The sequence below is a fragment of the Ciconia boyciana genome, chromosome 8, assembly GCF_034638445.1.
Source record: "Ciconia boyciana chromosome 8, ASM3463844v1, whole genome shotgun sequence".
Taxonomy (NCBI): Eukaryota; Metazoa; Chordata; class Aves; order Ciconiiformes; family Ciconiidae; genus Ciconia; species Ciconia boyciana.
Window position 1 is genome coordinate 52,093,087 of NC_132941.1, and position 15,287 is coordinate 52,108,373.

A 15,287-nucleotide genomic window follows, 5' to 3' on the forward strand; every position below is an offset into this window, starting at 1 on the left:
CGGCCCAGGAGCCGCGCACGGCGCTTACACCGCCGGTGCCCCGGGCCGGTAACGTTTCCCTGGCGACAAGCGCCCCGGGAGCCGGACGGATCATAGAGGAGCCGGCCTGCTCTGGCTAGAAAGGCCTGGGGAGCCCTTCCCTGCTGCGGCTCCTCCTCGCTGGGGGGCGGGGCTAATGCAAATGAGGCGGCCGAGGAAGGCGGCGCGGCTTTCGCCCGCTTCCCGGCGAGGTGACCTCACACGAGATGGCGGTCGGGAGGGGGTGGCTTCACTTGCCAGGACGCAAGATGGCCTCGGGCCGGAGCCTGGCACGGGGCGGGGTCGGGAGGCCGCTAGGCGCGCATGCGCGGACGTGGGGTTCGGTGGCGGAACGGCGGGGGCAGCGCCGGTACCGGACGCAGGTAGGAGGTGCTGAGGGGACGGCGTGGGGAGGGGTGCGGCGCGGTGCCTCCCCCACCCCAGTGCCGGCCTGAGTTTGTCTCCCCGCGTGACAGTGGGGCTGTCCGGGCGGGGTAGGGGAGGCACCCCCTCCCCCCCCCTCCCAATGCAGTGGGGCAGTCCGGGTGGGGTGGGGATTTCCCCCACTGCAGTGGGGCCGCCCGTGCGGGGTAGGGGGTTCCCCCCCGCCCTGCATTGGTAGGGCCTCGGCGTGTGCCTGCCCCCGTTACTCTGGACGGTCCCATGTGGGTCTGGGGGGTGCCCTCCCTCCCTGCTGTCAGTGCCCGTGAGCAGGGGCCTCCGTCCGTCTGTCCTCCGCTCTGGAGCCGGCCGGGGTCTCGTTCCCACCCTCTCGCAGGGTCCCGGCAAGGAGAGGTGGCCCCGGCATTGCCCCGTCCCCTGCCGTGGGGCAGGCGGTGCGGGGAGTCCACCCTACCTGGAGGTGCGGAGCAGGGCTCTGGATGCCGTGTCCCTGTCGCACCTTCCCCTCACCTGGCTGCGCCACACGACCCCAGACCGGCCCTCCACCGCCATGGAGCCTGAGGGGGAGCCCACACAAAACGACGGGCGTGCCCCTGCCCGGCCACCACGTCCTCTCCCGGGGCTGCTAGGCCTCCCCTCAGCAGGGGGGACCTTGCAGATGGGGTGCTGGTGGTGGCACCGCTGCTTGGGCTTGTCTTCTCAGTGGCCAAAGAAATGGCGTCCATGTCTCCAGCCTCACTTTGCAGGCATTGCCTGGCTCCCCATGTTCCTTTCCCACATGTGGGACATCAGCTATGTTAGTTGGTAACCAAGTGCTGTGTTTTTTAGGCCTAAATGCCACAGAACTCTCCTGTGGCCTCAGCAGTTGGGCTTCCTTTAGTCCTTTGGTTGGTGGCATGTGGCTGGTGGCAGAAGCCAGGGGGTTAAGGGGTGACTGCGGCTTTGAAAGGTTTGCATAGGTGAAAAGTCTCCCTGGCGAGAAGATGGAGATAGCATAGCAGAAACTCCCAGTTGCCGCTGCTTGGGCAGAGCAGTAAAAAGGACTTCTCACCTTGTGCTTTCTATTAAGTCTTAACAAGAACAGGCTCAATCTGTATAGTAATCCCCTCTTCTAGCTTCTGTGATTCCACTCTTAGGCATTGTTTTCAGTAAGGGTTTCATATTTACTTCCAAATCTGTAATTTGAGGGCAGAGTTACCTGGCAGTGGTCCCCATACCAGTGCTGTGGAAGTCCACTACAGGATTAGCACTTAACGCTGATGGTAGCATCATGGGAAACCAGTTCTTAATCTATTTTCCTTACACCGTAAAACAATGAATTGTTTAGAAAAGGGATGCAGTGTGCTGTTAAGTTAAATGCCTTACCAGATTCCAAGACTATGAGATCTACCTGGTTACCTCTATTAACGAACCTTGTAATCTCATTAGGGAATGAGATCTGATTTAACAAGATTGCTCTGCTGGAACACAGCTCCACAGAAACTACCAGCTGGTTCAAGATGTTAATTGTCATCTGTGTGGTAGTTCTGTTTACGTGTATGAACTCTGCAGGAGTGAGGGAAGCATCTGATGGAAGCATGAGATTGCCTGTAATAAGAAGGGTGTTACAAAACCTCTCATGATATGGAGGCATCTGTGACTGTTGAATTGGTAAACAGTACTGAGAAATGCCCTCATAGCCTCTTCAAAGTGGCACGTTTCCTTGCCCTGACCCAGGTGGTATCAGGTTTTCAAAGGCTTTATTGCTTTACTGTTCAGATACAAGGCTGCTGGGAGTCTGCTGTTAGGGAGTTGGTTAATGTTTCACATGGGACTGTGTTTGGCGTTCCCTCGAGACTCTCTGTTAGCAAGTGGATTATCTGAGGAAAAGTGGCATTAGGATTTCAGAAGTAGTACGGTGGAGAAATTGAGAGTCTTGGAGATATATCTGCCTCTAAGAGGGTGCATGGGATCCAAGTTTGGTCAGAGGAGCCTAAATTTTGTGGAGTGTGTGTCTAGATAGGAGCTTTCCTGGAATAAGAATAAGATTTTGAGACTTTTTTTGGTTTAAGTAAAAGCTGTCTCAGTTTCATTCGGTGAAATAGCTCCATGGAGGGATTTCCCTTCTTACCGAACAGAGTCCTGCCAGAATCTGAGTAGCTCCATGGGGTGAAGACCCACAGAGGTGTCTGTGGAGGCCTCCACAGACAGGCCTTGGAGGCCTCCTGCGGTACCATGTGTGGGCTGGGAAGGAGTGTGCAGAACCTGGTCCGTGCTTACGAAATGGACTTGTCACTGATGGATAGGCCTGACCAGATGAAGACATCCATGACTGTTCCCTCTGTCTGAGACTGTCACTTATGGGGTCTGTGAGGAATTGATGTGCCCAGCACCAGGTGCTATGCTGGGACAGGTCACAGGGCAGCAGCTTTTTCATGGGTGCAGCTCCAGCCTGGCTTCCCTGTGGATGGGGCCGGACCACCAGCAGCCCAGTCCTGTCTGGCTGTGAGGAATGTCTAGAAATAGGGTCCCCTCTTGGGTGGCTTATCTAGCTGGTGGATTTATTGTGTAGCAGATGCAGAGACACAGAGCTGGTATGTTTTTCTGGCCCTCTGCTTTAGCTAGTAAGCCACCCAAAATCCAGAATATGCAGTAAAGGCAGCGTAGTGACAGCTGGAGCAAGCACAGACATATCCTGAAGTATTATTTGGGATATTCCAGCCTGCTTTACCCATATAGTGGAGAATGGAGAGTCATCCTGTTACTGCAGTCAGGTCTGCAGATGACTATTTCAGGTTCCTCAGTGGCAGCTTCAGCATATAGGAATCATTTGGCCCTGCTTAAAAGACTGGGTTAGGCCAAGATTCATGTAAATGGCTCTGCTGCCAACTCAGTACGACCAGCTTCAGCTGTGGAAGGCTGGAGCTGTCTTGTTGTAAGACCAAAGGGTTGCTGAATTGCTATGGGACACAATGGCTTGTGAATCCAGCTGTGAGCTGGCTAGGAAGTTAGAGCAGATGTGCGAGCCCCAAACTGTGGTGTGTTTCCAGCCGCTGTACGTGAGGACTGTCAAACAAAAGCAATGCTTTCCTGAAAGCAATGCTTTCCTGGTAGCCAGTATTCAAACATCCTTCTCAAAAAGATAAGATCTGCAGACGTCACTGGCAGGAGCAATGCCAGATGTCAGATGCAAAGGTGGAAGTTTCTGAAATAAAGGCTAGTTGCTTTCTACTTTATGAGCTTGTTGCTTTATGACTGTGCGTTAGAAGTTCAGCATGAATGAATGATAGCTATTCCCTCCTGCGGCTCCTCTTCCCATTACTACTTAAAGCCTAATGTTGAAAAGTTCTGACATACTCCATGAGTAATTCTCCATCCCAAGGAAAAGGTTATGAAAATACCATTGTGGCAAGCTTAAATAACACAGTGCTTTGGATGTAGAAGCAAAATCTACTTTTTACGGACAACTATGATTTCTTTCTCTTCATCTGCACATTTGCAGATGGGGAGGGAAAATAAAAAATGACCTAACAGCTATCCCAGCAAAGTGAAATCACTTACAAATGTCAGCTGGCTGGAGGGGTTGCGCATCTGTGAGGGGGTGATGAGGGAGAGGAAGTGAAACTTTACCTTCTTTAAACAGCGCTGTAGCATATAAATGACAAAATGAGGTGTCTCTGGAAACTTCAGCAGCTGTGGTTTGTGCAACATGTGCTTATTGAAGCATCGTTTGGAGGGGTACAAGGGTAAAGTGCAGCGCTAAGGACCAAGCCTAGAGCGGGCTTTGCTTTCAAACAGGCATTGGGTAGCAAAGTCAAGTCCAGGTTAAGAATAGCCCTAGCAGGTCAGACCGTTGGTCTGTCTAGCCCCATATTCTGCCCCACGGTGACAGCAGGAGATGCTGTTTAGGTGAAGAGCACGTGAGCCTGGCTGCTGTCTGTGTGCCTTTCCACCTGTCCGCCCCCAGCATGCGCAGCCCTGGGATTAGGGATGCTAGAGCGGATTTCCCTGCCTGTTCCCTTTAGTAGCTGTTTGTGTACAGCTGTTTTCCATGAACTTGTCTAATCCTTTGAACCTGCTGCCCATCTCTGCAACCTCCTTTGGCAGCAAATGTCAGATGGTTGCTACCTGCCAGGTAAAGCAGTATTTTCCTGTGCTTTAAACTGATTTCCTGCTAGTTACAGTGAGTGCTCCCAGTTCTTGTGTCCTGGCACACAATAGTTCCACCTTTGCTTTATCCACTGTGTTTGGCCTCTGTAAACCTTGATCGTGTCCCCCTTCAGCCTTTCCTCTCTGCCTGGAGTCCTGCTGTTTAGTCTTTCCTCTGCAAGCAGCTGCCTCAGTCCCTTGATCGCTTTAGTTGCCCTTCTTTGATCTCCCTCACCTCTGTGTCTCAGGAATTTTGTAGTGAGATTAGATGTGCACACAGTGGTCAAGGTCTGGATTCACTGAGGTTTCATACGGTGCAAAATTTATGCTGTCTGCTTGCTCTCCATCCTGTTCATGAGGGTGCCCAGCACTCTGGTGGCTTCATCTGCCCTTGAGCCAGGCCTCCACAGAAGGCTCTTGGTGAGAGACACAGGACTCATTGGTGGGTCACCTGGCTTAGCTCTCCCTTCTTCTTAACCGTTATTTTTACACATCACAAATTCTTGATTCCTTTTCATTTCATGACCACACAAAATGCAATTTCCCCTTGAGGCTTGTCTGTCTTCAATTACACCTATAAAAGTTCATTGTCTGGCTGAATTCCCCTCCAAGCAGTGTCTTCCTTTTAATCTGGCTGTGGGTTTTGGCATGGCAGGGATGCAGGATGGTGGCTCTGCTCCACGAGGGCTCTGCAGTTGAGGTCTAGCACTTTGGCTGGGAGTGGAGCCGATGTGCAGTTTCAATCTAGTGATGTAATTGATTGGAACAAATGCTGTTCCTGCTCCTTCTGAGCTAGTTATGAGGAATTCCTTGGGCTAGGCAGAATGGAGGTTATTTTTGTTTTGCTAATCTTGCCTAGAAGTGGTCAGACTCATGGCTTCTGGGAAATACTGAATGGGACTGGAGTTTCATCAGGGTTCATACCCAGCCGTTTATTCTTCCCCTTAATCTTCTGCTTGGACTTGCTGCAGCTGATGTTGCAAGCCCAAGAAGGCTGGCTTGGTGCGTAGTTTCCTGTTTCTGATGTGCTCATTCTTATCCTGCGTTGTAAAGTTGTCCCCACGACGCATCTGAGTTGGGTGAGTGCGGACCCTGGAAGGCTGAAACGGGAGTGACTTCCAGCCCTTTATCTTGCTTGTGACAGCATTAAGATAGCGACCCTGTCATCACCTGTCATGTGTACGCTGTGAATAGAGCTTCTTAGGATGGCACGAGCTGGAGAAGCTGACTTACGCTGATTTAAGAACCCTTAACAACTTTCCAGATACACGAGTGCCTCTGAAGAGGTGCCTTGTGTTTTTCCCTTTGGTCCGTAGGAACTTGGGTGTGAGAGGGGGCTTAGTCTGAAAAGCACGAGAGTACATCATGGGAGGACAACAGTCCCACCTCCTGTCCGTGCTGGTGTGAGTCCTCCTCCCCTCACACCTCAGCCCCTTGTGAACATACAGTGACTTGTTCTGGTATAAGGCCCCTGTTTCCACTTGTTTTATTTCCATATATATTGCTGTCCAGCCAAAGCATCTTTATTTCAGACACTGATCCTAAAATTCAGGCCATCCCAAGACAAGCTGGACAGCTGCTAAGCAACTCTTGGTTGCCTTTATCGCCTGATGGCAGTGTGTCTGCTGCATGCTGTCATGTTCTGGTCATGTCTTTTCATGCCACAAAGCAGCAATGCTGCTTGCCATAAATAACTCCTGTCTAAGCCAGCCCAGGTGCAGTCAGCTGTGACTGCTGGGGGAAAGCAGTGTGCACGTTTGAGATTACATCACAGCTGTTGTCATTTTTATTTGGCTAAAAATTTACACCGGTACCTAAAAAGGTCAGTGACTAGGTGTGTTTTCTGAAGGCTGCTTTGTTGTTTGCAGCTGTCTAGCTTGATTCCTCCTGTGACCTTGCCTTTAAAGAGCTAGAAAGAGCTAATCGGCTACTTGCTGGATAACAAAGAACATTACAGGGTAAAGGATGGGGCAGCCTGCTCAGGAGTAGACAGTTGTACCCCCGGGAGCCTGCGGCCTGGCCTCAGCTTAATGAAACAGCTTTAGTGCAGCAGACAGCTTTTAGTCTTTTAAATCCCCTCCAATCCAGTTTTGAACAGGTCCTCAAAGCAATATGAATTCTGATCTCTGCTGGCAAAGATTTACCAATTAATTTTATTCAACTTTTAGTTCATCTAAGAAATTGAATCTGGTTTCATTTTTTAATTTTTTTTTCCCTCTCCTGTAGGAGCAACAATGGATTGGCCCCAACAAATATGTAGCAGGTGTTGGGAGAAGACATCCCATCTGAAATGGAGGTGATCGAGGGAGCTGAACGCTGACTACACCAACATGGGGTTGCGACTGTTGGCTTGTCTCTTTCATTTGCCCACTGCAGTGATCTACGGGTCCCTGTCGCTGTTTGTTTCCATTTTGCACAACGTATTCCTCCTGTACTACGTGGACACCTTTGTCTCTGTTTACAAGATTGATAAATTGTCCTTTTGGATAGGAGAGGTTAGTCTTTTCCATAGATTTCTGCCCTCTTAAGTAAGAAATTCTGAAATCAAGACTGCTCCTTGCTAGAAGTGTGAAGAGTGTTAGTTGTAATAGCAGTTGTAATAGCTCCCTTTGGAGAGGGAGCAAGAGAGCCTTCCAAGTGCTAGCTTGGGCTTTTCAGTTTTCCCCACTTACATAAACAGAGAACAAGCTGGGATAGAAAACCCAGAGACTTTGGTCTTAAGGCTGCCTTTCCTGTGGGGACGTCAGGTGTTTCACAAGCAGGGAAAACCACTGGCCTCGCTCTGTTAATCTGGCAGTTGCCCCAGACAGAGGAATCGTACGGTGGCGATGGGGCTGGGAAGGTGCGCTGGGACGGTTCCTGCTGGTTGTTCACCATGCCAGTTCAGCACTGCTTGCTTCAGTAACAGAACTGAGTCTTTGTGGGAGCTGTCCTGTGGTTTGTTTCACTGTCCTGTTTTCTTTCCTAGACAGTGTTTCTGATCTGGAATAGCCTCAATGACCCTCTGTTTGGCTGGCTGAGCGACCGGGTGTTCCTTAGCGCACAGCAGTAAGTTAAGTTCCACTTCCAGCAGAGGCTGGGAAGTTGTTTAGTCTCTAGGGGAGATGAAATGAAACTGTCAGCTTTAAAATGATAGTGTGGGAAAGGTTTCTGGGGCATGGAACTCTTAAATACCTCCTTTTCCTGGAATCTTTGAAGTTCAGTGCTCTTTGTGTGTTATTTCAGTACCTGGTTGTATAGAGGAAGTTAAACACCTATCAAGTAGATGTGACCCTAACCCTTAACAATCGCATGAGTGGTACAGAACCTAAAATATGGGCATCTAAAATCTCAAGCCCTTGCTATATGAGCAAGCCTCTTAGTGGGGTGTTAGAGAGTGTCTGTACATGGTTTGGGAGACACAAGGGGGGAAAGGACAATTATTTCCACCTGGGATGCCTCAGACCCTTTGTTTCCAAACTCCCTGGATTGTGGATTGCTGTTGGCCATTAACATTTCTCATGTATTTATGTCAAGCTTTTAATGAAAATTATGGTGTGGCTTCCTGCAACTAGTAAAAACTTTAAGTGCTCATTGAAATCATTTACATTGTGCAAAGTGCAGACAGTGCAGCACTATCAGGGAGAGGCTTGCTCTGGAGAAAATAAGTCCCTTTCCTTCATGCTTTTTGGCCTTCTTAAATGCATGTTTTCAGTGTATTCACATATTAGCTGAGAAGGTATCCGATGTGGGTGCTTGTTGCATGAGAAAAAGCTGTATTTATGTCTAGGGCGCTTACACAAATTCCTTGGAGAGGGAGGCATGCAGGGTTTTGTCCAGGTGTCTAAAGTTTTTGTCTTCTCTTGCAGGCCAGGAGCAGAGATTTCCTCCCCAGAAGTAGTTCTGAAGAGGCTCAGAGCGCTAAGCCACAATGGCCCCCTCTTTGCCATCTCTTTCCTGGCTTTCTGGGTCGCCTGGGCTCATCCTGGTTTGCAGTTCCTTCTTTGCCTTTGCATGTACGACAGCTTTCTCACCATGGTCGACCTCCATCACAATGCCTTGCTCGCAGACCTGGCTGTTTCAGCAAAAGACAGGACTAGCCTCAACTTCTACTGTTCCCTCTTCAGTGCCATAGGCTCTCTCTCTGTCTTCATGTCCTACGCAGTGTGGAACAAAGAGAACTTCTTCTCCTTTCGCATATTTTGTGTTGTGCTGGCCCTCTGCTCCATCGTTGGTTTTACCCTGTCCACACAGCTCCTCCGCCAGCGGTTTGAGGCTGATGGGAAAGTGAAATGGGACCAAGAATCAACCCTAAAGGAGTAAGTGTCACCAATTCTGTGGCAGGAGCAAAGGCCTGGCATAGATCTGTAGAGTCCTTTTATGCACTGCAGCAAACTAAATGTGTGGGAAGATCCAGGACGAGGCAAATTTTTATTAATCATCTCTGGTTCTTGTTTGTTGATACAGTTTTCAGAATCACCTCTGTCACACTGGCTTCTAATGCCCTCTGAAAATAGGAAAAAACTATTTCGTGACACCCCTGGCCCAAACTGGAGGCAGAGCCCTGACCTGCTGTATGGCCATCCAGTGTTTGGAACATGAAATGAGTTAATATCTAGAGCACCCAGTGAGGCCTGTGAGTGGCAAAATGTCAGAAGCAGCTTATCATGAAAGCATTCCTGCTTGAGCATGAGACCACCTTGCTGCCCATTCCTATGGAGTTGGAAAAGTGAATGTTTCTTACCCTTTTGCTCGCTTTAGCTGACTGATACTGGCTGGGCTGTTGGTGGGCCACGACGCAGCTGGTTTTCCCCGTTCAGCTCTCTTGCTTTTCCTTGGGCTGCCTCACTTGGCTCTTGTTATGAGCTGCCAGTGTTATGCTATACTAACACAGCAGATCATGATGAGATCTGCCAGGTGAGCTAACTGCAGGGATCTGGAAGAGGAGTGTATGCATAGTGGAATGGCTAATAAGAGGAGAATGCTTTTATGGACGGAAATCTGAATTTTGGGTTCAGAAGACAAATGTTCTTTGGGAGACCTGTTGCCTGTGGTTCTTGTTAGCCATAAGCAAACATTGTTGTTGACTCTACTGTTTTGATTTGGTCCAGGGAGAGGGAAGACTGGGATGGGAGCTGAGGAGAGTCAGCTCTGCATCTACACAGAGCGAGCTGGGGGCTCTCCCCTGCTTGGTGTGAGGGATTCACGGTTGCTTTTTTTTTCCTCCTCTCCCTTTAGGCTGTACATTGAGAAACTCTCCGTCCCCCAGGAGAAGAGGATCACCCTGGCAGAGTATCTCCAGCAGCTCTCCCGGCATCGCAACTTCCTCTGGTTTGTCTGCATGAACCTCGTCCAGGTAGGCGCAGCAGCGACGTGTTGTGATTCAGAGGATGAGCGCTGGCTCTGGCTGTTTGAGATGGTGATTCAGCAGTATGAGAGTTCCCCAGGAAGGGCAGAGGTGTTTCCAGCACCCACTTGCTCTTGGAGCCTTCTGCACATGCTGGCTGATTCAGCAGCTGGCAGCCGCTCTCCCTGCTTGTGACCCAAGGATACTTCCTGAGCAAGCTGTGGGGTGCTCCTTCCTCTCTCCATAGTGGAGGCTGGATTACAGGGGCTGGCTGAGCTCTGTGCAGCCCCATCTGTGGTGCAGAAGCACGAGGTCTGGCTCATGGTGGGGGTGAGTTCAGGAGTGCAGTTTGCTGGCGTGGCTGTCAGCACAGTCTCCTTCTCCTCCTGCTTTCCTGAGGCTCACATCACTCTTCTCACTGTCCGGCTGGATCCACCTCCCAGCTGGCTTTTGCCATTTCTGTTCTTCATCCTCTTCAGTGATTACTACCAAATGTGGGCAGCCTGCCCAGCTTTTCTCGTGTGCTGCAATCACAGCTCCCGTTTCCCTGGGGATCCCTCAGTTCCCCTCAGGCAGGCTCTTGATGCTTCTCTGCATCTTTATGTTTGAGCCTTGCTGCCACCTTATCCTTGTCCTCCTGACAGCTGCCACCTCCATCCTGCCATGCCACCATCTCCCCTAAACCCTTACGGTCACTGCTGTCACCTCCTTGCCCTGCCTGCCCCAGCAGCACTGTGTGCTGAGCAGGTGCCCTGCGAGCAATGTCTTGGCAGCTGGGAAGCGGTACTGACCCCAGGCATGCAGCGGGCATGGCTGCTGGTGTTGCAGCTTTGCAGTCTCAGCCTACGGTGTCGTAAACTCCACAGCCAAGCTCTTGCTCTGCTGAAGTACTCCAGGCCCATCCTGCATGGTCCCTTGGCATAGGGCTCCTAGGATAACAGAGCCCAGAGGGCTGTTAGCTTTTTCTGTTCTCTTACTGCTGTTCCTGCTGACCAGCTTGTCTGCATGCTGCCTTCACAGGTTTTTCACTGCCACTTTAACAGCAACTTCTTCCCTCTGTTCCTGGAGCACCTGCTGTCAGACCAGATCTCTGTGTCTACTGGATCCTTCCTGCTCGGTGAGTCTCAGGTGGGACTGGAGGGAGCAGCCGGGTTAGGACCTGGCCCGAGTCTGGATTCGCTCTTCCCAAACTCCATCTGGGGAGAGGTGTGCTCACACGCTGGTCTCTGGGCTGTAAGATTCACACATGCTCACACCCCACATGCTTCCCTGGGATCTCCAAGTCATCCTTCGTGGGCACAAGAGAGGTAGCTTGGAGCCTTTTCTACTGGTGACGAGCCCAATGTTCTGGACTCAGGCCTAGACACCATGGAGTTATTGGCCTGAGCGTTAGTGGCTGTAGATAGTGTCCCCAGGATGCAGCAGGGAACACAGCCCTGAATTTAATCCCTGTCTCTGTGGCGTATGGACCATATCCAGGCTGCCACAGAGCTGTGGGCACTGGTCCTAGAGTTACCCTAGGAGGGTTCTGTATGGGTCAGGTCTGGTCATGCTGCCCTGTCCCTCTCTCTTCTGCTCCAAGGCTGAGTCCCAGCCCCTGCGTGACACTGGGAAGTCTTTTCTTCCTTCCTAGCCATGAGGTTGATGGAAGAAGGCCTCCCTCTGTAGGAAGAGTGTGTGCTGTGCCACAAAGCCACTGAGTAAATCTGCTGCAGCCTTCTGTATGTGCATGGGGGCTATTCTGTACCTTGTGTCCTACAGCCCTGCTGGCAATAGCCAGCCTTGTCCCCTCTCTCGGTATCGGTCCTGGGGGCATGGTGGATACTGAAACTCCCTCAAGCTATTTGTGCCTCTGTCTCTGCTCAGGTGTTTCCTACATTGTCCCCCATCTCAACAACCTCTACTTCCTGTCCCTCTGCCGCCGCTGTGGGGTTTACGCTGTGGTGCGAGGACTCTTCTTGCTGAAGCTGGCTCTCAGCATTGTCATGCTCCTGGCAGGACCTGATCAGGTGTACCTGCTCTGCATCTTCATTGCCAGGTAGGCAGGCAGCACTCACTTCCCCTGCTCTCTGCCACCTGGGAGGGAAAATGACTTGTCTCTATTTTATGGAGGGGAGTGGGAGGCAGGTAGCAGTAGCCAGGATCACACAGAAGCCATGTGGCTAGCAGCTCAGCACCCGAGCTTGGGATGGGTCACTGCAGAATCCACTGGCTGTGCCTGCAGCAGAGTGAGGGAGGCAGCGATGTTCAGGAGGACAGAGACCTGGCAGGGCTGGTGGCAGCCTGCAGCAGCCTCTCCCAGCTGCTGAGCTGAGCTCCTCTCCTCTGCAGCCATAGCCCTCAGCATGTGCTGCAGCTGCCTGTTAGCCACTGGTCCAGAATGTCCTGTCCCCAGGCCTGTCTGTGTGGCAGGTCAGGATTGATCCAAGGCATCCCTGCAGGGTACACAAGGCTTACTACTAGCAGTGTTTCCCTCCTGTAGCCTTCTGAAATTCTTATTTTAAGTGTTGGGGAACCTTTCTCATCCTTCTTTCCATTTTCTCTGATCTCTCACCTACTCCTGTCGTTTATTGGTGCCCCTATTCAGTGCTTTGCCTGTTGTTCTGCAGCAACCGGGTGTTCACAGAAGGGACCTGTAAGTTGCTCAACCTGGTGGTCACCGACTTGGTGGATGAGGATCTAGTCCTGAACCGTAGGAAGCAGGCAGCCTCAGCGCTGCTCTTTGGGATGGTGGCTCTGGTCACCAAGCCGGGCCAGACCTTCGCCCCTCTGATCGGCACCTGGCTGCTCTGCGCGTACACAGGTAAGGATGCTCCTGGGGAAAGCAGCGGGGCAGGAGATGGCAGACCTAGGAGTTCAGTGTCTTCAGCATGTCCTGAGCCCTGTGTGGGTGCAGAGGGCTCTTGCAGTTGCTAAGCTGTGCCTGGTCTCTGCATCTCCAAGGCCAGTCACTCACAGAGAGAATGGACAAGGGTCCATCCCCACTGTCCCCAGTCTCACAAACTCTTCTCTGACACCAGGCTACGACATCTTCCAGCGCAACCCCTTGAGCAATGTGGTGAGTGCCCAGCCGAAGCTGGAGTCTGCCGCAGCCTTGGAGCCAACTCTTCGCCAGGGCTGCTTTTACCTCCTCGTCTTCGTACCCATCACATGCGCGCTGCTGCAGCTCCTCAGCTGGTCTCAGTTCAGCTTGCATGGGAAGCGTCTGCAGATGGTGAAGGCTCAGCGCCAAAGCCTGACGCAAGGCCAAGCACCAGAGGTCAAAATGATCTAGGGGTGCCTGAGCCCCTGGGGTGTTTCTGGTTCCAGGCTGGTGCAGGACTGCAGGTTAAGCGCAGGGATTGCGGGCTGAGAAACCCTGATGTTTACAGTTCAGCTGTGAAATGCTGTAATGACAATGTTTACTCATTCCAGGAGGTGGTCGCTGGGGAAGGCAGAGAAGTTCAGCGTGTGAGGGGCCTGGGATAGATTGCTTGGCCACAGGAGCAAGAACATTTTCTCCTAACCTGCCCCAGGGAGTGGAGGGCTGCTCATCCCAGCAGGGAGGTGCTGGGTTGCAGTGTGTGCTAGAGACAGACACATCCCCAGTGCAGTCCTCTGCCCTGGGCATGGCCCTGGGGAACCACAGCCTCTCTGGCTGAAGAGGAGGAGACTGCACAGGGTAGTCCTTCCTTGCTAGAGCCCTGCAGCTTTGGGGAGTGGAGTGAGAGGCTCCTGAGGGACCAAGTGACCGAGAGGGTGGTTGCAGGACAGCAGGAGCAGGGATGAGAGCACCCTGAAGGCCTTTCCCAGTAGCTGGTACAACCCCTCCCACATACAGTGCTGCAGTTCTTGGACCAAATCTGCTCTTAGGTGTTTCTTGTTCCCAGGGCAATATCCTGCACAGCCAGAGTCTGCTGGCTGTGCTCATTTTATGGTGAGGCTCCTTCCTTCGTGGCCTTGCACAGGGGGTTGTTGCTGGGCTGGGAAAGGCACTGGGCTCAGAGCCTTGGGCGGGAACATCTCCTCTGGCATCCCGTTGCCTGTGATTATCCCCCTCTCCCCTCCACAGCCCCTTCCAGTCAGCACTGTCACACAGCTGTGCTGTGAGCCCCCTCCTATGCTGGCTGGGGCTGTGGGGCCCAGGTCAGGGAACCAACCCCTAGCCCAGCCCATGGAAGTGCCTCCCTGCCCAGGGCTGGCCCAGGTGACCCAGTGAGGCAGCCTGGCGCCTGCCCGTCTTGCAGGGGGAGAGCACAGCCTGGAGGAGACACCAGGTCTTGCTTTTGTGCCTTTGATTCCTCTTTGGAGCCTGCCTGACACAATGCTGGGCAGTCACAGGGTTGAGATTTTACCTCTGTGGGGAGAAATAGACACCTCAGCTCCTCTCCGCTTGAAGCGGTGCCCCAGAGTTTGATCATCTCATCTGGCTGCTGAGCCATGGACCCAAGGGGAAGAGCAGGTGGTTTGGCCTCCCTGGTTCTGGCTGGGAGCAGATGGGGCAGGTAGTCACCCAAGGGCTCCCTGAGGTGAGGGAGCGTCTCCTCTCCCTGCACTGTGTTTGGGGGCAGGCGGAAGAGATGTGCCAAAGCAGAGCTCTGCCCTGTGCATGCCTGCAGGCGGAGGGGCTGTGCAGGCAGCATGTGAAAGCAGTTGTGTGCTTAGGGCTGTGCTGTTCTTTGTTTAGTGCCATGGTCCCTCTGGGGTCTCAGCCCACAAACCTGCCATCTTGCCTCAGGACACGGCTGCCTTCTGTCTTGGACCAAGACGTTCCTGCTGCGAGGCTTCTGTAGCTCTTGATGGTTCAATCATAAGTTATTTGTGTGACTTCTAACAAAGTTTGAGAATGATTGATTCTTCATTTCATAAATTAAAGATGATCTTTTCTGTAGTGCTTGGTGATTTTTCTAGCAGGTGGCTCTAACCTGGCTGGGTTCATGCAGTGCCACAGGGGCACAACTGTAGGGAGAAAATAGGACTGTTCCTGTCCGGCAACACTCTGTGCTGGGGCCTGGGCCTGTTTCTGCAGGGGCAGAGAGGATCAGCAGGCTGGTGTATCACCTGCCTTTTGGGGGGAGGCAAGTCACTTACCCCTGCTGCTTTGGAAGGCCCCAGGGACTGGACTGTCCTGTTCTTTCACCAGCTGCTTCAGGGGACAAGGCCTGGGTGCTGTGGCACCTTCCCACACCCCCCTGCCTGCACTGGGAGCGAAGCTTGCTGTGTTGGTACTCTGCAAGCGCCTGGGCTGGCACCAGCTCTTCTCACAACAGTGGCATCAGCCAGTGCTGCCCTTGCTGCCTGCACCAGCCCTCACTCACAGCTTCTCTGCACCTCAGGTGCCCTTGACCTGTCTGCAGTGAGAAACATACCATGTAATGGTTGCTGAGGAAAAGAGCAGCTTTGGACACCAGCTGCAGCTCAGGACTCTCCTCCC

General features: G+C 52.3%; 1 protein-coding gene across 1 annotated transcript; it reads left to right on the forward strand.

The window, feature by feature from the left end:
* Window positions 1-309: 309 nt before the first annotated feature.
* Window positions 310-14,744, forward strand: MFSD13A (major facilitator superfamily domain containing 13A). The gene is made up of 9 exons (XM_072871500.1): window positions 310-401; window positions 6,775-7,043; window positions 7,517-7,596; window positions 8,397-8,846; window positions 9,766-9,883; window positions 10,895-10,991; window positions 11,741-11,912; window positions 12,484-12,677; window positions 12,895-14,744. Exons 2-9 carry the CDS (start codon window positions 6,879-6,881, stop codon window positions 13,146-13,148), a joined length of 1,530 nt encoding a protein of 509 aa, XP_072727601.1. The 5' UTR covers window positions 310-401; window positions 6,775-6,878; the 3' UTR covers window positions 13,149-14,744.
* The last annotated feature ends 543 nt before the right edge of the window (window positions 14,745-15,287 follow it).